Consider the following 11,701-nt stretch of genomic DNA (forward strand, 5'->3'; position numbering starts at 1 on the left):
TATTATTATTATTATTATTATTATTATTATTATTATCAGTGATTGCATCTAGATTAATATCGAGAAAGTAATCTTTAAAATCCTTCGGATTTTGCAGGGGGAAAATGACTGCTGTTCATAAAATAGGCCAAGCTAGTTATCGGGGTCCAAGTATCTTTAAGGAGATCATGTATGGGCTGACTGCTGGCCTCATTGCAGGAGGCCTTTGGAAAAGGTATCATTGGAACCTCCAGAGGAGAAACAAGGAATTCTACGACATGCTAGAGAGAGGTGAGATCAGCGTGGTGGTGGAAGATGAGTAGGCTATATCCTTCCATGTGTATGAATCAATGTTCAGGTTAGACAATGATCAAAGACCTACCCTAAGATCCTATTGTTTTACCAATGTTTTTGTATATGATACTACTGATGTAGGTCCACTAAAATCTCTTGGAGTTTTGCTTATTTTGGTAGCATCCTGAGAGCTCTGTCCCAAAAGTTTTGAGTTTGAATGTATCACATTCTCTCATTTACCCTGTTCCAATCTTTTAAATCTGTCCCCAGTGTCGACAGCACAGCACGGGTCCTCCTCATAGGTGTGAAATCTTGTGGAAGAATAGGTCGTTATGTATATAGGTTTGATTGATGCGTCTTTTTCTTGTCAATGTTGGATGAGTAAGGATGGTTGATGTGCATGAATGAGGATTGTAGATTGTATTGCCAAATTGGAAACATTGGTGATATCATACGGCTTTTTGTCGGATAAGTTCACAAGTTGGGGATGGGTGGGGTTGATTCGTCTCGCCCTTTTACCATTCACTTTCAATGTTGGTCCCTAGAAAAGTTCAGGCCACACAAAGATCAGTTGAATGGTCCCAGCAACTATAAACAGAAGATTTGTTTTGGTGTAAATTTAAGAACCTCATAGGTCATCAGTTCCCACTTATCATGATGACATGACCCATACAGGGTATAAAAAGCTGCTTAAGCATCTTTATGCTTGCCATGTTGCATCAATCATCTACTTAAAATCTAACACATGTAGTGTAGTTTGATTCATTTATTAAGAAAGAGCTTCAACACAACCAACAGGGCTGACTCATATGTTCTTCAATTTAATAGAGCAAGAACTGCACCATCAGTTTATGAGAAGGGACCTAGTTGAAATGGCCTCTCAACCATAGTATTGAATGATCTACCTAAAGCTAGAAAGCAAGCCCACATATGGGAGTAGACAGAATGGTAGAGCAAGTGGGTCTCAAACAACCACATAGATCATTCAACTTTATAGAAAACATTTTTTAGTACAACATGAGGGTTGAAAACTTTTTGTGTCAAAAAACCAAGTACTTCCCTCTATCCCTTGCCCTGCATCTAAAAATCATAGTTTTAGATGTCCATACTTTGAAGCTACCCTCATCGGGGAATCTCTTGCCTTTTAAATTATGTGAACACCCCGTTTTCCTTCCTAGTAAACTCCTGACTGACTGTAACCTTGTTGAGAATTTCTTTGCTTTTAAACGTGTGAAAGCCTCATTTTTCTTCCTTGCAAAGTCCTAACTGATTGGAACTTCCAAAATGCAGTTTTTTCCCATTGAAATTGTGCAAACTATATTTCCAAAAGACTGCATAGATGAGCCGCTGGATTCACTGATTAGCTTGAACTGATGCATCCTGAAATTGTTGGAAGTTCAAACTGATCTTCTACTGCATCAGTTTCTGTTCTTCTTGATGGTCCATGGAACTGTGCATGCTGGAGGACTCTGTAAAAGGGCCGGACACTTCAATCTTTGTTGCCATATTTGACATTGAAGTGTTTGCACTATTAGACCTGGAGATAGCTGACTCCAGCACATGAGCATTCAGGAAAGGAGGTTGATTTGGTGGAGGAATCTCCCAATCTTTATGAGTTAGCATCCAAACCACTTCAGTCATGGAAGGTCTTAAAGCAACTGAAGCTTGTGTACATAAAAGCCCAATTCGGAGCACATCAGATGCCTCCTTTTCTGGAAAATCATCTTTCAGGCAATCATCAATAGCTTCAACCAATTTATTTGACTTGTATAACTTCCAAACCTGATGCCAAAATTCCCAATCAGCAAAAGTACAAAAGCCTAACTTGAAACTAAGACTTTTCTACGTATATATCAAGGCTTTGCAAGTTCCATGCAGGAAGAATTCAAATCTTACTCTTTGTAGAAGAGAACCAGAGTCCTGTGTGAAGACACTGTTCTTCCTACCACATACAATCTCAAGAACAAGTACACCAAAACTATAAACATCTGCTTTCTCTGTAAGTTGTCCTCGAACAAGATATTCAGGAGCCATATACCCTCTGCACCACCAAATGGCATACATTTTTAAAGGAAGAAGATAGAAATATATTTCAGAAAAAAAAAAATGTTGAGAGCTATAAAGGGTGGGGAATAATCACCTCTACAAAGAATTAGAATGTCATCAACATTGTTAAAAGAATTTTAAACGTCATTCCTTGAAATCCTAGATATGATTGTATTATGGTTAAATGGTCACTCTGAATTTTCTGTTTTCTTTCTAGTTTCTCTTTTAGGTTATTGTTTCTGTATCAGGATCAAGTTGTTCACTACCATCAAATGATCTATTGGATTGTGGTATTGCTCGTGTGCAAGACGAAGAACATAGATGGGAAGAAATCAGATAAAAAGATAAAAAATGGAACTTTTCTTACAGTGTTCCTGCAATGCCTGTGCTAAGATGAGTCTTATCAGCCCCTAAACACCGAGCAAGTCCAAAATCGGCAATCTTTGGAGTTAGATTCTCATCAAGAAGAATGTTGCTGCCTTTTATGTCCCTGTGGATTATTCGCATCTGCAAACCGCCATGAAGGTATGCAAGCCCTTCAGCTGTTCCTACTATTATATCAAACCTCTGCTCCCAATTCAAGGTTTGAATCTTGTTCTTATCTGCATGGAGAGAGAAGTTATTTTCAGTTTGAAATTATAATCAGGGTAGTTTTTTGTCAGAGATCCAAAATTCTGTATGAATGAATCATATAAGGAGGGAAAAATTACCAAACATGAACTGATCAAGGCTCCTGTTGGGTACATATTCATAAACCAGGAGGCTCTCAGGGCCTTCAATGCTACATCCCAAAAGCTTCACAAGGTTTTTGTGTTGAATGCCACTGATCAAGTTTACCTCATTGAAGAACTCATCTACCCATTGCCTGGTGTTGAAAATTAGCCTCTTGACAGCTACAATTTCTCCATTTGGGAGAGTCCCCATGTACACAGAACCAGCTCCCCCTTGGCCTAATTTCCTTGATGGATTAAAGTACTCTGTTGCCCTCTCAAGTGTTTCGTATTTGAAATTCAAACTAGACTTGTTGATAATAGATGCAACCTTTCCGAGATTTTTGCGTTCTAGGCAATGCAAGCAAAGATCATCCTGTTAGATGCTAAAGTCGCTACTATAGCTAAATGTTTTGGTTTAGATTCCAGGTCGTACTACTTATTACATGGTACTTTTTAAGAATTCTACCTTCTTTTATCTTGGATAAACTTGCATATCCTGCATAGGCAGCAAAGAGAGAGACCAGGATTAACGCTGCTGCAGCTAAAACGATGGCTATGGTGAGCCCTGTTCTTGAAGACCCTAAAAAACACAAAACAGATACAGAAAATTTTTAATAGGAGATCAGTTAGGACTCAGTTTGACAATAAAGAATTACATCATATGAAAAATGATGAAAAGGGATTGAAAAACCATTGTAGTAGAAGAAACCTCAAACAGGTTTTAGGAAGGAAAACAGAGCAATAGAATAGTTGACAGCTTTAAGAAAACTATAAGCAGAGATTAATAATGCAAAAGAATAGACAAAGTAATCAATCTTGTAAATTTTACCTCAATTTAGGCAAGAAACATAAAAAATGGAAAAGGGGGGAGATTCAGGGATCAAGAAAAGGGGAATGGAATTTGAAATTCAGCAAAGAAAGGAGACCCATGAACAAAGAATTAGCAAAAGCCACACCAACAACGCTCAACTCAATTCAATTCATAACACAAATTCGTGAGAAAAGAGAACTTCAGACGGAAACTTACCACTACCACCCTCTGATTCCCCTCCATTATCATAGAATTTTTCAGTTGAATACCTCAAGTAGCAGCCAGCATTCAACCCTCTCCCTTCCTTTCCTGGAAGACACCCTCTCACTTCATTGCTTGCCTTCTGCAAGCAAGCTCTGCATCCACTACTGTTAACTGTCTTCCAACACTCTGCCAAAGCATACACTCCCACCGCTCCTCCCTCCACCACTGCCACACCATACCCACCATTCGCTACTGCAGTGGCGGTCACATTATTGATCACTCGATGAACATTCTTGACAAACTCTAACTTTGCAACCTGATCCACAATCGCCCCACTCCCAGAACTGCAGTTCACGGTGTCATGATCTGGGTCCACAGATTCGCTGAAAAAGCTATAGTTGTCGTAGCGCAGGAAGCACCCATCAAGGTAGATACGGGCAGAGGTGGCAGGGAGGCATCGGGGGAGCTTGGTGCGGCCGGCGGCATAGCATAGGAGGCAATCAAGGTGAGAAAGGTCCTGATGGCACTGGGCCAAGCCGTACATGGGTGGTGTCGAGTTCACAAAATGAGAACCCCATAGGTTGAGGGTGACGAGCTGTGATAGAAACTCCATTTCTTTTACAAATACGGGGACAAAGTTTTTGTCCGTTGACTTGGCTGGGCTGCAGTAGAGCCCAGCTTCGGAGGTTCTGGGATCGGAGGAGGACAGAGAGAAGAGGATGAAGAAGGAGATCAGCCATGTGGGTTTAGAGTGAACTTTGATCGAGGAAGGCATGGATTTTATACGTATGAAGTTCACTTTCCCTTCCACTCTTCTCTCTTTTAAGACTGAGCTTCAGTTTCTGTGTTCCCTTTTCATAGGTTGCAGAGAAAACTGAATCAAGACCCTCATTTAGCTGCTTCTTGGATAATACGTGTTTCTAGTTTCTACCTTTTACTCTCCCCTGTTTTCGTGGAGCCCTTTCTGAAACTCGAAGCTTATTGTTACCAAAAAAATTGTCTTTGTAAGAAACACACTCACTAACCAACCTTAGTAAACGCTAATAAATTGAGGGATTGTCATTTTCATTGCTATCAATTAAACTCGTCTCCACCTAAATTTGACGGGTAGTAATGGTAAGACTTAAAAATAAAAAATAACTTTAACTAATAAGTAATTAATTTATCTAAAGTTTATATCTTTATTTTATTTTATTTTTTGTCTTAATCATTTCTATAATCTCTTTTACTACTCTACGACCTTTATTGTTACTTAACCTCATTTTTTCTAATTATAATTTATGATAATAAATATATCAATTTGATGATTAAAAATAAATTTTAAGTTAATTTTATCAAATAAATTTTAATACTTAAAATAATAATTAAGTAATAAGTTTTAAAGCATCAACTTAATTATATTAAAACTTAAAATCAAATTAAATCATTACATAATAAATATTAAGTTTTACCAATCACCCTCTTAATTTATAAAACTTCTTTATTTGATTTTTTAATATTAGAAGTTGTAAGTCTCGAAAAAGTAAATGTTGAAAAAAAAAGTCAATGAATATAAAAAATAGATTTCAAATTGATATTTTTAAATGTTTTTTAAATTTATTATTTTATTTTTTATAAAAATATATAAAATCTTATTTTATTTTATTTCTATTATGAAGAATAAAAAATGACTCTTAGGAGTAGTTTTATCCTTAATTTTGACTAAGACTCTTTGCATTCAATTTCTTATCATATCTTTATTGAAAGGGTTTTCATATTAATTTTGGTGATGACTTTTTGTACGCAATTTCTTATTTATTATCTTTTCATTGAAAGTTATTTTTATTTTTGAAAAAAAATAAAAATAAAGACGAAGACCCCAAGGCGTTGGCATGGATGATTCACCAAACGAAGCACGCCGTCTAGTAGGTATGAGGTCCACCTGGCGCACGTTATTGAAGAGCCTTTCCTTTTCCCATGAGGTACAGCCCTTGTGGTGGGAACCACTCTGTTCCCACCTCCAGTCAATAATTTACATGTCGGTGCAATTACACTGCACTTCTGCCTGTACTCCACCGCGTTGCTCCCTGGATTTTCGATACGTATTGGTTCCAACCGGAAACGGTGTCGTTTTTCGTTGTCTTTGCACTTTTCTACATGATAGCATGGACCATACAAATTATATTTACATAATCATATACTTCTAAATGCTTTTGCCCCCGGAATCAACGGACAAAACTTATCAAAGCCCATGAATCATTTTTTTTTAATTATTATTATTATTATTTTCTAATTTTAACTTACCCCAGCTGTCCATTGGCTTATACCAAATCATCACGTTTGGTAATTCATGGACTTCTCTTCTAGACTTGTAGCGGTTTCGGAGTCCAGGGTGTAGTAAGTTGTATGGAAAATATTAATTTTTACCAAAATTAGAAAATAAAATAAAATAAATAAATAACATAAAAGGCAGAACATGGACCGTCTTGTGGATTCTGCCTAGTGCTTGGGCTCTTGAGTGTTCACATTTTGTTTCCAAAAAAGGCCGAAGGAATAAAGACTAGTGTCGCTGTCTTTGGTCCAATGACCTTGACTGTTCAATAGTGTCCGTAATAAATGCAGAAGTTCTGTGTCTTCTTATACCCATATGAAATAGAACTTCGGTTACTGGAAATTTTGTCTAGTGGGAAACGGAAGACAAAATTTCAAAGCCTTTTGTTTTGGAAAATTCAAAATCAGCGGCTACCAAAAGGGAAGAAGAAAGAAGATTAGGTTCAGCTGTCTCTTCCTACCTTTTTTCTATTCCAAATTCAAATCCACAGTCTCAAAGTTGGAAATGGAGTCTTTTTTTTGTAGCCGTCTCATCTAACAACAACAAATCAATTGACATCTAGTGAAAGTAAGTCAAATCTTTTATAACATTAGATGTCGATTATTGACAAACACTGGGTTAGTGACATTTTTCCAAGACATGTGTTGTGCTCCTCAATTGGATTCAATTTTAAAGTGGGACAAAGGCTAAAAATTCAATCTATAGGCCACTTGAATGCTTCATTTTCCTTTTGTTAGGCTGAAGACACTGAGGGAAAAGACAACCCCTCTTTTTGAAAGATATAATTAATGTTGTAAAGGTGAAAGTGACGGCCCAAGGAATACTTGATGTTATCAGCTCTAGCCTCTAGGTGTCTGAGCACAGTACCCATACTTAAGATGACTACTCTGCATGTGTATGTGGGTGGGGTGGTTGGGTCATGATGTCTCCCACTATCATCAGATGTGTCTTGATGATTCTAAATTTCCAAAACCCTAATCCAACATCAATTCTTGTACCTCAATTCACCATCACAACTGTAAAAGAACCCCAGATCAAACCTTGTGCAGTGACTTCCAAACAGAAGATGATCATGGGAAAAACATATTATTATCTGAGCTCAGTATCAGAATGATCACAAGATATACATAGATCATATGCATCCACAGCTGGTCTCCTAGGACACCCCAATGCAGGAGAAATTGTCAAATTTTCTTCAGTGAATGGAGGCTTGGATGGAATAGGCAATGAGACATCCTTTTGTTTAAGCATTTGAATTATTTCAGTCATGGCAGGGCGTAAAGTGGGTGATTCTTGAGTACACAACAAACCCACCTGAATTACTCTTGTGACTTCTTCCATATCTTCAATCTCCATGCCCTTGTCTATAATCTCAGTCATTGTATTTGACTGAAAGTGCTTCCATGTCTGTAGAAGACAATAAAGATAAGATGAAGGCAATGCATAAACATGAACATATATTTTGGAAATAAGTGTTATAAGGAAATTACAGCAGTGGCTAGAGTGTTGAGGGAGTCATCAAGCTGAAATTTGTTATTCTGCACACCACTGACAATCTCAAGTATGAGAACTCCATAGCTATAAACATCCACCTTGTCGGTTAATCGGCCCTGAGCTAGGTATTCAGGGGCCATGTACCCTCTTTTCAAGCCATGAAACAATGGAAAGATTTGAATGTTGAAGAAGATGGTTATAGCATTGGTGATAAAGAAGGGTGTTATGACATTAAGTATACTTACAGTGTGCCTGCAATGGCAGTGCCGGTGAGGGCTCTGTCAGTGGAATAAAACCTTGCCAGACCAAAATCTGCAATCTTTGGTCTGTATCTGAAGTCTAATAAGACGTTGCTGGCCTTGATGTCTCTATGAATGATTCGAACGTGACAGTCTTTGTGAAGGTACTCTAAGCCTTCTGCTGTTCCCATGATTATTCCAAGCCTGATCTTCCAGGGTAGTTCTTTCTTCTTCTCTGTGTCTTTCTTCCATGTGTAGCAGAAGAATTTTAACATGTTGGTCAGACAGTTGATATGGAGTCATAACTAGAACTATGAAACTATGAAACTATGCCCAAGTGCTTGCTAGTGAAAGTTGATTTTAAGCTTACCAAATAAGACTCGATCGAGGCTTCTGTTGGGCAGGAATTCATAGACAAGGAAGCTATCATGTCTGGTGAAGCAGCAACCAAGGAAACGAACCAAGTTTTTGTGGCAGGCACTGCCTATAATGTCTATTTCGTTATAAACCTCCTGAGCTCCACTCTGTCCCGTTATGAATAAACGCTTTATAGCAATTTCTCTGCCATCTCTTAAGGTTCCCTACTCAAGAGGAAAGAGCCAAATGATAATTATAATAAATAGGAGAAAAGAAAGATAGAAAATCTTGAGGGGAATTTACCTTGAACACTTCACCAAATCCACCTTGCCCAAGTTTGTTGGCTTCATTGAAGTAGTCGGTTGCTTTTTCAAGAGTCGTGTACTTGAACTGCAAGCTTCTCTTTACAACCGAGCTGTCCACTTCAATTTCTTCATTAATCAAGAAGATGATTTGAGGAATGTGTTCAATCATAACAAATTTCCTCATAATAGAGCTAAGCATAATAGAATTCTGCCTTTATAATTCAAAGCAAAGTTTCAAAATGAGAATGTCTCCTCATCAGCTAGAACTTACCATTTGCTTCATTTTGCTGATTTCGTTTTTGGTAAGCAGCTTTACCAATGAAAAACCCGATAATAATCGCCAAAATGCAGACACTGACCACGCCAACGACGTGTGAGATGAATGATAATGTAGCATCTGCAAGAGATCCCCATGAAAAACTATAAAAAGAAAAATCAAAGCCCTGATACTGATCAAACAGTGAAGAAGAAAAAAAGAATTAGTATATTAGAGGGCAAGAAGGCTCGGTTCTATAGAGCACAAAACGCAGGCAGACTTAGTACAAAAAGGAATAATGGAATGAGTTGCATATTTGGAAAAGAAATGAATCAGGGGAAAGAAGCAGAACGGATATTCACATGGATATCAACTTACAGAGAAGGGTTCATAGTTGGAAATGCTAGGAAAAGCTGTGAGCGCTAAGCAATTGAGCTAACTATTCGGAACTAACCTCGAGCTGCTAGCCATTTGGGGTCATTAACAAATTTGTAATCAGAGTAACGTAGAAAACAGCCAGCATTGAGCACACGCCCTTCTGCAGATGGGAAGCAAGCAAAGGCAGAAATGGCTGCACTAGCAAGGCATGATGCACAACGATCACGGTCCAAAGTCTTCCAACAACTAGCCATACCGTAAACTGTTATACCATTGGCACTCTCATCATATGCTGCATACCCGTCCCTACTTGGTGTCATCCTGACCAGTTCATCAATCACACTCTTGGCTACATCATCAAAATTCTGGACACCGCTGATGCTATCGCTGCATCTCTGTTTCCATTCAATCCCCAAAGGGGAAACACAAATACACCATAAATATGAAATACTATTCATTATAAAGTTTGGTGTTGACTATTATTAAATTGAACTGCTAATTAGCCACCACCATTACCAGTACCAGATCACTAGGACCACCTCATCCCTGAACCCCACTTGCAATTAATCCCAAAACAAAATTTTAATTTCAAACGAGCAGGGGTCAACTTTGTGATATCTCAAACAAAAATTTAATTCAAAGGAGCAACAGGTCAATTTTGGGATATTTCAAATTAGTCGGTAGAACTTTTAATTATATAGATGTGTTTTAAAATCGTGAGAATGCATTAAACCCAAAGCATCTACATAAGAGGAAAGGTTTTCTTGTATGATATCAAAGTCGATCATGGTCTAAGTGTTGGACTCTATGTATCTAGCTTGTAAGGGATGCTTATTTGTTTGTCTAGTTAAGGGATGGTTGTTTGTTTGTCTGGTTCCACAATTGTGTAAAACATAACAAGGATATTATGCTTGCATGGATTCTATCAGAGAAAATTCTTTACACTATATATATATGTAATGGTTTCTCCTAATAGCTAAATTTAAAAAAAAATGAGGGAAAAAAAAAAAAAACATCTTGTGGCATGTGATGTTAGGGTACATACCAAATTAATCATGATATCAAAGTTGAACCTAACCTCGGCGTGGGACTCTATATTTCTAACAACGTAATGGATGGATGTTTGTTTGTTATCTGATAACACAACCTCATGAAAAACATTATGTTTGTATAAGGGTGATTATGATATCTCACATCATAAAGAAAAAAAAATAAAAATTATGGTGACGACTCTAACCATGTATACAGCCATGTGGCATATTGGCCTGATAAGTTGAAGGTTGGAGATATGGTTAGTTACGGAATCATCTTCGTTGGTGGAGCTCTAGATGTTTGTTTGGAAACATACATTAGTCAATATGAAAAAAAAAAAAAAAAAAGGAAAATTAGGACATCTCGTGGCATATGATATTAGGGTTCATACCAGACTACTTAATTTTTATCTATCATCGTATCCTTCTCCTCTGTTGAAAGAAATCATAAACAAAGCTAGGGTTCATACTCAGCCAAAAAAATAAAAAAAAATACTAAGAAAACAAAAGCAGTTACCAAATAATCCATGGGCGTGAGAGTATCTTGAAAGAAGCTGTAATTGTCGCCTCTAAGGAAGCAGCCATCAAGATAAACACGACCGCCAGTTGCAGGAAAGCAACCAGGGAAAAGAGAACTGATCTGAGAGAAGCAGGCTTGACAATCCTGGAAGGAGAGATCATCCATGCACTGAGCCAACACATAGATTTTGTCAGGAGGCTCTCCAGCTTCCTTGAATGCGAACTTTGTCTTAGGCAGTTCATCTCGCAACTGGGTTATAATTTTGGAGTAGCTGTCGAGGTAATTGGAGAAGTTGTGGGCGTAGTCATTGCTGCATATTCTAGCGATGATGTCGGCTCTGGGGTTGGCTTTTGTGGAATGGATGAAAGAGAATGTTGTTGCGAGGAAGATGATGGAGAGAAGGAGACCAGTTTCCATGAGAAAGACAGAATGGAATTTTCTTTATTTTTGAAGTTTTTCTTTGGTTTTGATTGTTTCTGGTTATATTTAGTTGATTATACCGGTGGTGGCAATTCTTTGAAGCTTGCGGAGGGAGGGTGAGAGAAAGGTGGCAATACCAATGCCAACCTTTTGCCACGTCATCTTGAAACCCAAACCATGCACTCATGCACGTGCCCATTACTCATCTAAGCTTCTTTTTATTAATTAGGATTAATGCGTTGAATTTCCAACTTCATTGCCCAAAATATAATCAGGATTTATTGACAAATTAAAGTTCTATCATTTAGAGCCCTTTTATAAATGAATTTAGTCATAATGCTTT

The 11,701-nt window shown here is 37.7% G+C and overlaps 2 protein-coding genes across 2 annotated transcripts; both read right to left on the bottom strand.

Annotated features, from left to right (window-relative positions):
* Window positions 1-1,231: 1,231 nt before the first annotated feature.
* LOC100268147 (cysteine-rich receptor-like protein kinase 42) lies at window positions 1,232-5,016 on the bottom strand. The gene is made up of 6 exons (XM_002273682.5): window positions 4,060-5,016; window positions 3,499-3,612; window positions 3,030-3,380; window positions 2,687-2,921; window positions 2,170-2,314; window positions 1,232-2,055 (listed from the first exon to the last, which is right to left on the bottom strand). The coding sequence occupies exons 1-6, from the start codon at window positions 4,820-4,822 to the stop codon at window positions 1,684-1,686; spliced, it is 1,980 nt and encodes a 659-aa protein (XP_002273718.1). The 5' UTR covers window positions 4,823-5,016; the 3' UTR covers window positions 1,232-1,683.
* A 2,359-nt stretch (window positions 5,017-7,375) lies between these two features.
* LOC100262995 (cysteine-rich receptor-like protein kinase 46) lies at window positions 7,376-11,401 on the bottom strand. Its single transcript, XM_002273714.5, has 8 exons — window positions 10,936-11,401; window positions 9,464-9,782; window positions 9,025-9,150; window positions 8,752-8,879; window positions 8,462-8,672; window positions 8,098-8,332; window positions 7,849-7,999; window positions 7,376-7,765 (listed from the first exon to the last, which is right to left on the bottom strand). Exons 1-8 carry the CDS (start codon window positions 11,353-11,355, stop codon window positions 7,448-7,450), a joined length of 1,908 nt encoding a protein of 635 aa, XP_002273750.2. The 5' UTR covers window positions 11,356-11,401; the 3' UTR covers window positions 7,376-7,447.
* Between the last annotated feature and the right edge of the window lie 300 nt (window positions 11,402-11,701).

This window comes from Vitis vinifera, chromosome 14 (genome assembly GCF_030704535.1).
Source record: "Vitis vinifera cultivar Pinot Noir 40024 chromosome 14, ASM3070453v1".
NCBI classification, from domain to species: Eukaryota; Viridiplantae; Streptophyta; class Magnoliopsida; order Vitales; family Vitaceae; genus Vitis; species Vitis vinifera.